A 15,838-nucleotide genomic window follows, 5' to 3' on the forward strand; every position below is an offset into this window, starting at 1 on the left:
TGTCTGTAGCAGATGTTTGAGTGCCAAGTGACTGAGTTTGGGGTTCAATCCTGTGCCATGCTCATCCTGTGCCCATTGCCAAATGATTTGACTTCCCAGAACCTACACTTCCTCATTTGGAAAACAGCATAAGTAAGATCACTTACCTCTTTTGCTGGGAGGAATACATGAGATAAGGCGGATGCTTAGAACAATGCCCAGCATTTAGTAAGTGCTCAGTGAACTTGAGCTATTTACAATCAGGACTTCTCTCTGCGTAACAAGGGCCCTACTCCCTCGGGCCTTGTCCACAGCACCAGCCGGGACACACAGTAGGTGGTCAGTGAAATAAGACTTTCTGGAAACAGGGAGATCTGATAGGACACTTTAGGTGAGGAAACCCAGAAACTGGCAAAGATTGGTGGTCAGGATCAGTAGGGAGGTGTGGAAGCTTCCTCAAGGACAGGGGACTCTCTACTTACAAGCAGCCCATTCCAGGGGACAGTAGCTCTGACAGTCACCAGGCCCTCCCCAGCTAGCTCCCCTGCATTTCAAGTCATAATAAAGTCCCCAGGAGCCTCCCTCCTGTCAGTGAGGTCCAGACTGTGATGGCAAAATTATTCAGGCAGCCAAGTACTTTTTGGGCTTTCCAGAACACAGACCACCTCGCTCCTCTTCCAGGATATCATCACACCATGGCTCCATTTGGGGGAAGGTGCCAGGTAGTGGCCCAGGGAATAACTGAGGGACATTAAGCTGTGATCATATGTTCTCACCAGAGCCAAGATAGGGTGGGGTGTTCCAGGAGAGGACAAGCTTTACCAAGGGATCTCCCAGAGATTCCTGGTCCTGGGTCTTCCACTGTGGAATGGGGATTTTCAGTAGATTTCTTTGCCCTGACTGTTCTAAAGATGAGAGACTGTAAGTATAAAACCAGCCTCACTGCTGGAGAGGAAATACAGGTCTTAGATGTAAAACTAGGCATCTTTCTACAGAATGAGGTGCACCTATACCTGGGCAGAGACTGTCTCAGAAGGCCCCTCCTTACTGTCAGGTAGGCTAGAACCCAGCTTGCCCCTCCCCCTAGGGGTACTCCTGGTTTCCATCCTCTGAGCAGGGATCAATTGCCAGAGAGTGTCCTGGGGCAGATGGAGGGCCTTGGAATACTGGCCCTGAGGCCTGAGTAGACTAGCCACAGCCACTGCCCACCCCACCCTGGATTTCCACCTGGAGTCTCTGACCTTGGCCCATGTCCATGGGGAGAGGTCCTCACTGAGAACATGCGTCCTAGGTCACCTGTCTCATCCTGTTAATTTCTCCTGAGTTGTTCCACACTGACCTGCACAATTGCTTTGTCTCCCACTGCTGGGGCTGGACAGCACCTCCTTCGGTCCCTCAGGCATCAGGGATGTGGGTGCTGCCAGGCCCTCATGGGCTCCCCTGAGGAGCAGAGACCTCTCCCAACAGGTCCTGGACAGCAGTAAATCTACCTTCATTGAAATGTGTGGCAGGGAAGTCCCTGTGGAGTGGTGTCCTTGCCATGCCACTACTACTATGTCCCTGCTCTGAGCGAAGGGCAGTAAATCAATTAGCGACTATATCCCACCTCAAGCTGCCATGGGGGACAAAGGGAAGCAGGAACTCAGAAATGGCTTCCTCTCCATGGGAGAGGCTACTTTCTCCACTCCACTCAGGGTTTCCTACCCTGTAAAACACTGGCATCTGGGCAAGGGCCACCTTGCCCATAATGTATGTTCAGTGCATTGGCACTTATCAAGCGCTTTTGCATTCACCATCTTGTTGAAGCCCCAAAACAGCCAATAAGGTAGATGAAGACTATCATACCCATTTTATAGATGAAGTAGATAAGCGCAGAGAGGTGTATGGACTTTCCCAAGGTCAAACAGCAATAAGATAGAAGAGCCAGGTATAGTATAGAGATCACCCACTCATGGCGGGCAGTGTAGCTCAGGTAATGTGACCTTAGGGCAGTTACTTAACCTCTATGAACTTCAGTCTTCTCATTTGAAAAATGGGACCAGTAATAGTTTCTATCTTGTCAGGTTATTATGAAGATTAAATGAGATAATGCTATAAAATGTACCCAGCTTAGTAGGGGGCATAGAGCTCTGCTCAATAATGTAAGCAATGATTATGATTATTATTGCAAAGATATTTAGGCATGGCCCTGTGTCTGTCACACCCCCGATGAAGTTCTGGGGACTCCAGCTCCTACCTTGTCTCTGCTGGTATCATCCAAGACTGGCTAAGGTAGGCTCACCCTGCCTGGTGAAGGTAGTCAGGAGCCTGCCCACGCCATGGTTCAGAGCCTCATGGTGGCACCTGCCGGCTTTCTCATTGGGCCTCAGTTCTTCTCAGGCTGATTTGGGCTCTGCCCAAATCCTTGATCCTAGAGGGGACCAACAGTTGAGGACAAGGCTGAGAATGGGAGCTGAAAGAATTGAAAACAGTCCAGGTTCTTCAAACATACCTCTGCCCAGCCCAGGCAGGTGCTTAGGGTCTTCCTGCATGCCTAGCTTCCCAGCATGGAGACCCACACCCTGGAAGCAGCTTGCTCCTTCATCTGTGTCCCTGGCAACGCTGAGATGGAAGTGGTTTCTGGGGGTTCAGGCTGTCTACAACTAGGTAAGTTTGCCTTTAGGAAGAAGGGGTATAAATGAGCTTTGAAGTAGAGGGCATGGGAGTGCAGGTAATCCTGGGCTCAGGGGAGTGATGCCACCCCCAGGCCCTCAGTCCTGCAGACTCCTGAAAATAGACCCCTTGTTACCCTTGGCCTTGATGCTGCTGTCCTTGAGGGCTTACTTCCTGGTGAAGACTCCCCTTCCTCATGGCCCAGGCCTGCAGTCTGATTCCACCACAGTGCTCAGGGACCTGCCAGGGGGCCTCTCCCACCTGACTTACATACCTTTGGACACCCCTTCAGGAGCCCTGTAGTGGGAAGGGAGGGAGGTTGTGGCTCCACCTCCTGGGACCTGGGCGGTGAGTAGGCATCTCTGTGTCTAAGATGAGCTCGTGACAGCTTCGGGGCCTGCTGGGCCAGATCCTTAGCATTTTTAAGTTTTATTATGACTGCATTTGTTTAAATATATATATATATATATATTTATAGTTCTATTTACCCACCTCCCCCCAGTCCCCTCCCTGGCCCCTAGTTTTTGCCCTTGGCTTTCTGTCTGGTGGACGTGTAGGGCAGCACTGTTTGTGTGCTCTTGTCTGACACCGTTTGGGTGCTGCTGTTCCTTGTGACCCTTCGGGTCTGCTCAGGGGCCAAGGTGGGGCCTGAGTGGCGGCCAGTCAGTGGAGAGCGCCTTGACTTGTAGGGTGCTGGAGAGGCCTTGAGGGGGCCTGCGTGGGCCTCTGAACGGGGTGGCTCTGGGGGCAGGCCCACCTCCTCTTCCTCTACTTCCTCTTCCTCCCCCTCCTCATCGTCACAGCACAGGGCATGGTAGAGCACTTTGTCACTGAACCGCACTCTCTCCCGCGTGCCCGGGGTCCGCTGGGGCAGCTGACCCTTGGCAGGACCAGCGCTGAAGGCCTCCTCACTGGAAGAGTCCGGGGTCTCCACCCGGGGCCCATTGGGGATGGGCATGCCGCCGTTCATGAGCCGGTAGTCAGGGCCGGCGCCTGGCCTTGTGGACTCGGGGCAATCCACGGAGTCCGAGGGGGTGGAGACGTCCAGGAAGGAGCAGAACTCCCAGCTGTCCGAGAGGATGTCAGCTGTCATGAAGTCCAAGTGGCCCAGGTCAAAGGGGCCGCCCACACCCGCCTTGTCACTGCTGGAGGTGCTGCTCACAGTGGCCGTGGTCCAGTCGTCCGGCTCTAGTTCAAAGTCGAAGTCCGAGGTTAGTTTATCGATCTGGCTCACCACCTGGCCAGGGGAGGGGAGAGGAGTGAGAGAGGGCATGCAGGGGCCTGGTACCATCTAAGTGTGAGTGTGTCTCGCCCACCTTGCTAGCTGATGACACCACAGGATGGTCTCGTGACTTGTTGAGGGCCCAGATTGGACCATGATGGACAGCTTGTTCCTGACATTCCCATTTCTACTCCCAGTTCCTGGGGCAGAGGCACAGGGGCATGGCCTTCCAGCCATTCACCCTAGTCATTTGTACCCTCTCTCCCCCAAAGCCAGTCACTATTCTGAGGGGTTACGCTGGTGCTCAGTGCTTGATCCTCCTTTGGTGGTGGTGGTGGGGGGGGGGTATTTTAAAACTGCTGAGTGAGACCAGCAAATCCACTCAGTAGAGAGAGAGCAAAATCCACCCACCCAACCCTCAGAGAGGAAATGATTGGGGGTCCATGAGGATGATTCTGGCCATGCTTTCTAAAATATCCTGGACCAGCCCCCGTAGTCGGTCAGCCATGGGACCTTATGGATCTCCACATGCCTTTGCGGACAGGAACACCAGGCTCCTCTCCCTTCTACCACGCCATCCTATGTGCCCAGAGCCTCTTCCCTCCTCTCCTTTCCTCTGACAAGTGGCGATCAACCCTGGCTTCTTGGGGAAGAAATAAAATGAGCATTATTCGATAAGCGATGACATACCATCCACCCTGGACCCAGAGGTCCCTGTTAAATGCACTCAGGGGGAGGCTCAGCTGCAGAAGTCACTGCCCCCTCATCATCCCTTGTCTCAGGAGAGCCTCTCACCTCATCTGGACCACCGTCAGTACATAAATCAGGGACAAAGTCAGTGAGGGGGAAAGGGAAACTCAGAGACACAGGGAGAAGATGGCAGGAGGAGAAACAATGCAGATCAAAAGCAAAACCATCACAACAACAAGGCAGAGGGACAGGAGATGAGAAACAAGAGACACAGGTGAGTCACCAAGCCCAGAATCTTCTCCTGGTACCTCTCTGGTGCTCCTTGCTTGGGCCAGAGCAACCAGTCATTTAATGAACAAATGAAGTCTCTCATTCAACAAGCCTTTACTAAAGACTAGGGCTATCCAGGGGTGTGTTTTCAAGGAGTGGAAGTGGGGGATGCCCCAAAGTGCAAGAGGAAAGCAAGGGCAGAAATGATGGGTCAGGGGGAGGTGGGGTCAATGCGAAGCCTTTTTGGTCCAGAGTCAGGTGCCCTGGTCAGTTGTTTGCCTCTCTAGGTCTTTGTTTTTCAATCTGTAAATGGGGAGTTGGGTGAACTAGTTTCTCTCCAAGGTTCCTTCCATCTCTGAGATTCTAGGGCTCTGAGTGACTTGAGAAGTTGTGTGTGGGGGGGTCATGCCTAGGGATGCCTACTCCCCACGTTCCCAGGCTAGGGGTGGCAGGAACACTTGGCTGAGGCCTACAGAAGAGCTGGGGGAGACAAGAAACCTGGGTTCCAGACTCAGTTTAGATATTGCCCTGTGTGACTGTGGGCAAGTCACGTAACCTCCCTGGACCTCAACTTCATTTGCCACTAAGTGACTATGACAGTCTCAGCCCTGCCTCCCTCACAGAGCTTCCTGGGGAAAAACAGGAAGAGCTGTGAAAGGGCTCGATGGGGGCACTGGAAACAAAGTGACATCAAACAAAGTGACTATGTATTATGCTTTCTACCCGTGAGTAGAAACTCTCCAGAGTTTACAGATGACAAGCTACCAGGCAGGCACTTGGGAGCTGAGATGTCTGCCTCCGAAGCTCGCTGCAACACTGCACACAAGACTGTGTGGAGCTGCTGTGATTTCTGGGCAGGCAATGGAGACTGGCCCCTGACCTCAAATCTGGTCACCCCTCTCATGCCCCTTTCCCAGAATGGCTCACCCACCTTGGAGAAGCTCCCAAGCCCCAGAAGCCATGGCTCAACTCAAACTCCACCTGAGGGCTGGTGGGACCCTGGCCAAGAGTACAGGCTGTCAAACTCAAGTGTGCATCAACCCAGACCTCAGGTTCTGACTCAGTAGGACTTAGGTGGGGATCCAGAAGATGCATTTCCAATATGCTCCCAGGTCTTGCTGCTGCTGTTGGTTGGTCCAGGATGTGCTTTGAGAACCACTGGCCTAGGATACTGGGGATTTACTGCAGGGCATTGTCAGCCTCAGGAAGGGATCTGTGATCTCCAGGGCAGCCACACCCTCAAATTAGACTCCCTGATCAAATAGAGCTGCTGAGCATCTGCTGCTGCCTACAGGGGGGCGCACAGGCAGGAACCTGGATTAAATGATTCGGCTAAGGCCAAGCCAGGCCCAGCAGCTGGGTCCTAATGTCCTGCCAGGAAGAGCCACAGTGCACAGAGAAGGAGCCCCAATCCTTCAGACCTGGGCATGCTCCCCCACCCAGGAAACCCTTGCCAGCCACCTGCTCAGGAGGCCTGTGCAGCTGTGCCCTTCCTCTTCTCCCTAGAATTCTGGTTGCATCCTGGGTTCAAGTCTCAAGTCTGCCATGTCTTGGCTAAAGGACCAAAGGCAGGCAATTTCCCCTATCCAAGTCTCAGTCTTTTCTCTTCTCACCCAGGTGACGGGGATTTAAGAAATAAATGTGCTTTAAACTCCAGAGACAGCACAACCAAGCACTGAGGAACCTGGGCTCTGGAGCCAGAGCCAGTTCAACCCTGTACTTCTCACTTACCTGCTGTGTGGCCTTAGCCAAGTTACGTGACTTCTCTGCCTGTTTATTCATCAAAAGGAGAATTCTAGCAATACCAACACAACATAGATATTGTGAAGACTTAATGACTTCTTGCATGGAAAGCATGCGGAACGAAAGACAATGATATCCAGACTAGTATGTAACCGACTGGGTCCTGGCATCAGGCTTTAAAGCTGATGGGAGTCAGTTCTTCACCAAGGGAATAACACTCTGATGTGGAAATTTCCAGGGTCTGTGGCAAAATCACAGGACACATTGGGCCTTTCAAACCCAAGTACCTGGGTGGCACCTGTATTCCCCTAAGTAGGGCTGTCTCCAGACTGAACAGAAGCAGAAAAGCTTCTAAGAGTCAAATGTTAGGAGGCTCACAGGCAAATCTGAGCTAGTCCATCAGGTAGGATGGTCATACCTGATTGAATGGCATAAGTGAGACTCAGAAAGGGGTGGGATGTTTGCCAAGGGTACCCCATCACATGGGCCTGGATCAGTCCACCCACCCCACTGTCTATCCTGGAAGCCTGATTTTCATGGGGTGAGGTAGGCAGGCGTGGGACAGGTCCCATGCTACCTGCCTTGCTTCTTTAGATGTCTTGAAATCTGTGATTTTTCTCTGAGATTTAATAATCATTTTGCCTACATGTAATTTGGGATTGTCTTGGAGTGCAGGGAAATAATTATATACACAGAAGGAAAGAGACAGGAAGAAAGAATGGAGAGAGAAATGGATTTATACAAATCACAGAATCCTAGCCTCAAAGCCAGAAGGGTCTGGGGACACTGTTGAGTCCCCTCTTCTTATTGCACTTGCTGATGGAGAAACTGAGGCCCCAAGACTAGGAGCTGAGCTGAGACCAAGAGTCAGGAGTCCTGACCTACTATACCTGGTACCTCAAGAATAAGAATGACTTGTTCTGGGGGAGGAGGGCAAGAGGGAACATTTCAGAGGAAGAGACAGGGCTGAGGGTAGTGACAGAAGCTGCTGGGGATCCCAGGTCCTATCCCAAGGGTGTCCCCAACTTTTGTCCTGGTCATAGCCTCAGCTTGCCTCCTATAGCCCCCACAGCAACTGAGCCCACCTATAGCCCCACAGCAACTTCCTGTCCTGTGACTACTGCACACTGTATGGAATGAACTTTCTAATCAGCCAAGAAGCTCAAATCACCCCTCTGCTTCCAGTGTTTCTCTGCTCCCCTAACTCCTGAAGCTCCTAAACACAACCCTCCCAACCCCAAGTTTGTCCATGGATTCTGTTCTCGCCTGTAAGCAAGTTCCACTCTGCCAGGACTTCCTCCTCACTTGCCCTTACAATCTCCCCCAGGCTCACTTCTGGCTCTGGGTCTCACCTGGAGAGGTCCCTCCTTCTCTACTCACTCCATCTAAACTCCACAGGGAAGTATTCTCTGATGTCCAGTTGGGAATGGGGTGCCACGAACGCTTCCCAAAGTACTGGCCACCTCTCCTTAAAATCCTCTCCACTATTTATCACTGCCACAATTTTATGTGCTACATGTTATAGTGTGGTTGATGTCTGTCTCTCTGCTAGAGAGTAAGCCCCAGGAGGGAAGGGATTGGGTCAGTCTTGCCCATCATTTCTCCTTAGTTTGGCACAGGGATGGGCACCCTGTTTATAAACAGAGTTATTGAATGGGCGGATGTGTTGAGGTGGAGGCCTTAATAAAAACTGCTCAGGTTTCTTTTCCGAGAGTTCCACAATCCTCAACATTCCTATATTGGCAATCCAGCCCTCCCTTCAGTCCTGCCTGAATCCCCTCTCCAAGGAAAGCACATCTGTGTTCCCTAAGGCTACTGAGGGCAGGGAGCCTCCCTTGTAGCGAAAAGGTTAAGACACAACCTATAAAGCTGTCTGCAGCCTCTGCAGCAGGAGTTTGATTCCCAGCTGGCCAGGGAGCAACCCACATGGTGCAGCAGACCTCTCCTGACTCTCCTGCTGCTCCCCTCAGCAGTGTATTTCAGTCAATTCACTTGTTCTGTTCCCCACTCTGGCTCTGGTGAATCCTTTCACACACACACACCCCCCGCCCCCCACCCCCGCACCTCTGGCCTGTACCCCAGCTCTTGTATGCATAAATAAATCTTAAAAAAAAAAAAAAAGGCTACTGGGCCAGGACAGAGGACCTGGAGTCCTAGAATCCATATCTCCTGTCCTCCCCAGTCACTGGTCCTGTCACCTCACTTGACAAGCCGCTACCTCCTTCCCTCCCTCCTAGCTCCCTAGGCAGCTGCTTACATAACTGGGGATTCTGCATTATTTATGACCACTGATTATTTTTTAATTCTGTGATTACGTTATTTATTGTCTTCCTGGGGCGGGGGTTGGTGCTGTGGAGTTGAAGAGGGTGGGGAATGAGTTGACCATGATTCATGATTCTCATCCTGCAATTTGGCCTAATTGGCCTGGGAGCTTGGTGAATCTGTCCAGAGGAGGAGAATGCAAAGGGAAAAGGAGGAAAGGAAGGCATTAAAAAAAAAAAAAAAAAAAAACCACACAAGAAGAAGAAAAAATCCGCACAATCTTGCTGAGCTGCGGGTGATAGAGCTGACCCACTTTGGCACAGCTCCGTGGTCCCTAACCTCTCCCGCTCCAGCTGCTCCCTGGCTGGGACACATTTATCTCATGCCTGCATGGCCCTTGGCTTGCCCTGCCTGCCTTGCCGGGGGGACTATGCATTGGGCAGCCAGAGAACAGGGTGCCAAAGACGGCTCCCTGGTGGGGGCGGGATGCAAATGCTCCTGGATATCCCAGGCTGCAGAAGGGCTGTGTCCCACCCTTTATGCCCTGAGGTGTTTGGCCAAGTAGGTAATTGTGGGCAACATCAGTGGTCATGCCAGAGCCACTTTTGAGCCCCCATGCTAAACAACAACTGGGGAGGGGGAGACCAAGGAGGGGAGAGTCAAGCCACTGCTCTAGGTAAGCTCAACATGTGGAGGGCCAAGGTGAGCTACTCCTGCCTTTGGAGTCTCCTGATTGGTGGGGAACAGGGAAGGCAATGGGGAGGTAGGTTTTCACTCAGAAACACAACCAGGAGATTCCTGGAGAGTCTGTGAGGTCATCACTCAGGACAAAAATCCAAATTATATAACTCAACCTCAAGGTTCCCTGCAATCTGACCCTCTACTCCTTTTTTTTTTTTTAAAAAAAGATTTATTTATTTATGCATACAAGAGCTGGGGTATAGGCCAGAGGTGTGGGGGGTGGTGAGAAGATTCACCAGAGACAGAGTGGGGAGCAGAACAGGCAAACTGACTGAAATACACTGCTGAGGGGAGCAGCGGGGCGAGTCAGAAAGGTCTGCTGCACCATGTGGGTTGCTCCCTGGCTGGCCAGGAATCAAACTTGTGCTGCAGTGGCTGCAGATAGCCTCATAGGTTGTATCTTAACCCCTGCGCCACCAAGGAGGCACCCCCCCTCCCCAACTCCTTTAACCTCCTCCTCACTGACTCCACTTCAGCTTCCTTGCTGATCTTGGGCATGTCAAGTACATTTGCTCCTCAGGACCTTTGTACTTACTCCTCTGATTGCTGGAAGACTTCCTGCTCCCCCATATGACTTGTACCCTCACTTCCTTCAGGTTTCTGTTCAAAACCTATCTTGTTGGGGAACCCCCTTTCCATCCTCATCACTGTCACTCTCTAGTCTTGTCCCCTGCTGGAAAGGATGAGGGTTCCCCATTACTGGAGAAACTGAAGGCTGCCACTGAAGTTGCCTGAGTCCTGGCTCTGACCTCCTTGATCATGGCTAAGAAGCTGGTGTCATACCAAAGGAACAGGGCCATACATAGAATATTTCATTAATAATATCTAACAGGGAGCTAGTTTCGTGCCCATCACAGTGCTAAGTACTCTATACATTTAATTCTCACACCCTGGGCTCAGGGGAATGTGTAAATCTCAGTATCTTCATTTGCAGATCAGAAAACAGAAGCACAGAGAGATAATCAAGTAAGTTTCCCAAGCTGACCCAGCTAGGAGGGGGTTGAGCTTGAATGTGAACCAGAGACGGCTGGCTGCAGAGCCAATGCTCTCAGTTCTGAGGCTGTGCTGCCTGTCTAAATGGAGATCCCCAGAAGTTCGAGTGACTTAGAGTCTGCTGGGATTGGTCTGGCATCCTGGAGATTTAGGGAACATGGGCGAAATGACGGCTAATGACTGACTGACCATCATATATCCCTCTGCAGCATGATTTTAGCTCTCAAAGCACTTACAGTCCTCATCTCCTCTTGTCCTTTAAACACTTTCTCCCCCAACAGGATGGAACTTGCTCCCATATCCTTGGGAGGCAGTGATGGGGCTCCAGGTGGGGCTTGGGAGCTGCTGCTTATGGGGAGGGTACGGGAGAGGGAACTCCAATTTCTTTAGAAGGGTGAATAGATGTTGACCCCCTACCACATGTCAAGCCCCTGATAAATCCTTGTCAGATCAATCAAGGTGTGAATTATCATCTCCATTCCAGAGATGAGCAGACTAAGGCTGAGGATCTGGGGAGGAAGTGTTTCAGTGGCACTGATCTTTCTGTGAATTTCAGGCTATATGCTCCAAAGGATGAGGAGGGTCTGCAGTGATCCCTGGTATCTGTGAGCTGGGGAAGGGGCACGGCAGATGGAGGAGAATGGCAGAGAGGGACACAGTTCTTCCTCTCAGCTGCCCTTGCTCTTCATCAAGCATCCTGTGTAGCACCCCAGCATCATGCATATGAATCCTGCCTTCACATCTAAGTGCTTTGCTCTCTTGAGAGGAGAACCCAGATGGTGAGCCTTGAGCTGGGGCTGCTTGGGGAGTGGGGTATGACGAGGGAATAATTCTCTGTTACTCTCTGAACCAGAGGCCTACCCATGCCCTGATGAAAAATGCCATACAGAGCGACTGAAGAGAGGCTGGCAGATCCAGCTTTATAGTTCCCTTGGAGTACCAAGAACCAAGATCACAGATTCCAGGGAGGCTGCAATCCTTTACCCCAAACCAGGACCTGACACCCTCACTTGGACACCCAATTCCTGACAAATTCCTTACTTTGTGGCATCTTCTTTTCTGCCTGGGCCTCCCAGAGCTTCACCTTCTTCTCCTCTGTTCCTCTTCCCATGTCCAGACCCTGCCTGGGGGGTGGGGGAGCTCTAGGGTCTGGGCCCCTCCCAGCTGGGTGCCATTGGCAGCGGGCAGGCAGTGGCATACGGGGTAGGCTCTGGTTGCTGTAGCAACCTGCCAAAGTCTTGGGTGGCAGCACATGGTCTACAGAGTGTGTGGGGGGAGGGGAATCATCTCTTTTAGTCCTGGCTGAGGCCTCTGGGCTGTATAGCCTGAAGCTCTGGGATTGAGTAAGTGAGTGTATGTGCTGAGAAGAGAGGGAGGGGACATTGAAATGATGTGCAAATAAATCCTAGTGCTTCTGATTTCATCCCCTAGCAGGCCCCCTCATGAGCATAAGGTATCATGTCTACTCTGTCAAAATGCAAACAGGTCACTCATTAGCCCATCTGCTCCAGCCTCAGAACAGATACCAGGAACCTGGATTCTAGGCTTAGTTCTGACACTGGTAGGCTGTGTGACCTTGGACAAGCCCCTGTTCCTCTCTGGGCTTTGGTTTCTTTAAGAGTACACAGACAGGGCTAGTCTGATTGGCTGTGAACTACCTGAAAGCCCTGGATGGCTATTCGGGAGGGGGAAGGCAGATGCTGGGAGATGCTCCGTTGGGGGTAGATAGACTGTGCTGTGTCACAGACAGTTTAGAGACACTTTTGGCTCTTTCTGGGGGGGGGGAGTGCGGGCTGCTTGGCCATAAGTCCCCTGGTCCTGCCCAAGACCGAGAATTTCACAAAACAGCCGAAATAAGATGGGAGGCTGGTGAGGGATGAGGTAGAAATTATAATCTACCCCATGAGGTTGGGGGAGGATGGATTGCTCAGGGGCATCTCGCCTTTGATCTCCAAATTATGTTCTCCAAAGATGTTCATCCCAGTCCATCAGTAAAAGCACCACTATCTCTCTTTACCTGAAGCAACAGCCATTCCCATCTTCTGAGAAGGGACAGCCTGGCTGGCTCTAGGAGGTGGACCTTTGGCAAAGGGGCTGCCCTGCCCAACCTGTTCCTGTTCCAGCATCGTTACACTCCCCTCCACCACGAACATAGCTCCATTCAAATCCCTTCTGCTCCTTGGCTTTCAGGCCATGCTGGGATATCACCACTGACAGTCCCACTTCTTAACCCTCCTAGAACCCTCCATCCTCCCCCACAACTGCCTGGGGAGAATTCTGAGCCCATAACTCCAGTTCAATCACTCTCCCAGCCTTCTCTGCAGGGGCCCTGGTTACAAGGAGCTGAAATTTGCCTAAAGCCCACCTGGCTGGTATAATGGCACCCAGCGGGCAAATTCAGGCCAGCGGCTCAGAACGCTGGTCATGCATTTTGGGCTCGAACACAGCCCAGGGAGCAGGGATGAGGACATGTGTACCTCATTACTCCAGCAATGTGGGAAGCAGTAATTAAACCAGGCTCCACTTAGACAGAGAGGGACACACATCCTAGGATCTCTCTGTGACTTTTCAGCCTTTGCAGAGAAAACACATTCAGAATGGTGGGATGGGGATGTAGCATCCCCTTAGAGGAGATTCCTGCTCCTGCCAATGCACACAGGAAGTCTGATAGCCACCAGCAGCCATCTAGACCCAATCCCATCCATGGACAAGGAGGGTGTAGCTGGCTTAAATTTTTCTAGGATCAAGGGTTCTGAGTATATGTCTTATCTCTGGCATGGGGAATGGGGAGGTGGGGTGGGAGAGAAGGTGCCCTGAGCTGGACTTTGAGAATTGGATACTGCCTCTGTAGGGCCATCCACAGTCTCCCAAGGTCCCTTGTGATCAGGTCAGATTCTGGGGTGAAAGATCAGATTGGGTCTGAGAAGAGAGTTTCTCACTGAGGCTGTGCTGGGATTTGGTCTTCACCGGGCACCTGGCAGCCCTGAGTGTTAACCACACAGCCATGGCTCCACAACATGCTGCCCCCGCAGTGTCTGCATCGCCAAACCGTCTCCGGCCCTGGGGGTTGGTGAGATTTCTAGCAAAGCAGATCTGGGGAAAGGAGATAAGGAGAAGGAGGTACCCAGCACGTGCACACAGCTATGTGCGTATACAAACACAGATATATGAACATGTTTTTGTGCCAGGCATAGAAAAACTGGCCTAGGGCCTGCCTGGTCCCTTACTCACCTCCCTGAGCTCCTTGGCCACCTCCTTGAGCTCCCGCAGGATGCCCTCAAGCTGTCCGATGACCATCTTCATGCGTTGTCGAATCCTCTCCCGCTCGCCACCGCTGCTGGGGTCGTCACTGGGCTGCCCGAGGTCCGGGGTGCCCCGAATGTTCATCCTTCACCAGGTGGCCGCAGGCCTGCCCATACTCCCCCCAGCCAGGCACACACTGCGTCTGCCTCCACTGAGCCCCCCTCGGCCGGGCAGAGCTCCACATCTTAACGGCCCCCCAACTCACTCTGGCCCTGGGTGGCCGTCACCCAGTCCCTGCCCCCTACCACCTGCCTCCTCTGCCTCTGGGTGGGGAATGGAACACCCAGAGGGAGACAAAGTCTGACAGAGGGGGTCAAGGTGAGGACACAGGAGGGCAGGGGGAGGGGCCTTGGGTCTCAGAAGCGGCCTCCAGGACTTGAAGTCCCAGCGGATATGCTGAACTGATCTCTGGCTGAGCCTGGACACAGAGGCAGGGGGATGACTCTGCAGGGACTAAGGGTAAGAGATGCCCTTGGGATGGGGGGAAGGCAGCAGTAATCCCCTCACAACTCCTAGGCAGTTGTAAAGGCAGCGGTCTGGGGATGCAACTGACAGCTGCAGAAGAATGGTGGCCAGGGTCTTCCAGGTGTGGAGGGGGTTCCAGATGTGGGCAGCTCTGTAAAGGAGGAGGGCAGCCCCCTGCAGAAACAGCAAGCCTGGCGTCAGCCCTCCCAGGCTGCAGCACCAGCCGGCAGTGCGCTGCCTCCCTCCTCTCCCCAGCCTGCACCCTTCCTCGCTGGGGATTTATTTTATTTTATTTTTCTTTGTGGGGAGGGGTGGTGGAGGCAGATGGTCTACAGTACAGCCCCTCCTTTAGAGGAAAAACAGGGAGTCCCTGCTTTAGAGGCAGAAGTCCTCAGGCTGCGATGGGGCGCCCTATCCTGGCTCTCCCCAAACCACCTTCCCCCCAGCTCTGCCTGACCCCACTGGTTCACCCAAGGGCCTCTTCAGTCCTCTGTCCTCCCTCCTACTGGCCCGAGGGTGCCCTCGTTCCCAGCGGACCCTCCCTTCCCCAGCCCCGCCTTCCCTCAGAACCCCAGCTCACCGCTCGCTCCCGGACTCACCAAGGGTGGGGGCACCGGCCTTCCTTCCGAGCAGCGTCGGGGGCCAAGCCCCAAGACGAGGTTGGGGGGCCCCCAAGGCTCCCTAGGGTGGGCTTCTCTCTCTGGACCCATCGGCCCCAGGCCTCAGGGAGGTCCTCAGAGCCGCGGGAGACATCAGGGTGGTGGGAGGGGGCGGGGCCTCCGTGCTCCAAGGATGGGGGACAGAAAAAATCTCCCCCAACCCCCGCCTGGGGGGAATGTGCAGGGGGCCGGCGGTCTCGGATCTCCCAGGCCACAGGTGACTCGGGCTCAGGGCGACCGAGGCGACACCAGGCCAGTCCCAGCGCGTGAGCCAACGTCGGAGCGATCGGAGGGCGCCGGGATCCCCTCAGCCCACGCCCCGCATTCCCCAGGCTGGGCACCGCCAGGGATTCGCTCTGTCCGGTTCAGATCGGCGGGCTCCGCGGGGGTCTGCCCGGCCCTGCCCGAGTGAGCTGGCACCGCTGGGCGCCCGGGACGCGCTTAGTCCGGACCCAGGATGTCCGCGCTCCGGCACCCGGGGTGTCCGGAGCGGCCGCGAGGGTCCGCTCAGCCCAGCCTCACGGTTCGCCGGGGGTGAGATTGCTCCCACCGCGCAGTCCACAGTCGGGAAGGTCCGGAACCCGCCGGGCCCCGTGGGAAGGGGCGGTGTCGGCCACAGGGACCGGGTCCCGGCTGGGCCCCGCCGAGCGCGCTAGAGCCAGGGGTCCCGGCCGAGCTGGGATCCGCGGCCCGGGCGCGGACGGGCGCCGAGCCAGGCGGAGGAGAGGAGGCGAGGAGAGCGAGAGGAGGCGGCGAGGCGCGGGGAAGCGAGGGGAGGGGGCGCGCGGCGGGCCCAGCTTGGCCAGGGCGCACGGGGCTCGCAGCCTCTGCTCCGCGCCCGCCGCCTCCCGCCCGCTCC

General features: G+C 54.0%; 1 protein-coding gene across 1 annotated transcript; it reads right to left on the reverse strand.

Annotated features, from left to right (window-relative positions):
- Positions 1-3,044: 3,044 nt before the first annotated feature.
- INSYN1 (inhibitory synaptic factor 1) lies at positions 3,045-15,609 on the reverse strand. Its single transcript, XM_037502906.2, has 3 exons — positions 14,920-15,609; positions 13,784-14,494; positions 3,045-3,868 (listed from the first exon to the last, which is right to left on the reverse strand). Exons 2-3 carry the CDS (start codon positions 13,937-13,939, stop codon positions 3,149-3,151), a joined length of 876 nt encoding a protein of 291 aa, XP_037358803.1. The 5' UTR covers positions 13,940-14,494; positions 14,920-15,609; the 3' UTR covers positions 3,045-3,148.
- Positions 15,610-15,838: the final 229 nt, after the last annotated feature.

The sequence above is a fragment of the Talpa occidentalis genome, unplaced genomic scaffold, assembly GCF_014898055.3.
Source record: "Talpa occidentalis isolate TD23 unplaced genomic scaffold, MPIMG_talOcc4v2.1 talOcc4.11, whole genome shotgun sequence".
NCBI lineage: Eukaryota > Metazoa > Chordata > Mammalia > Eulipotyphla > Talpidae > Talpa > Talpa occidentalis.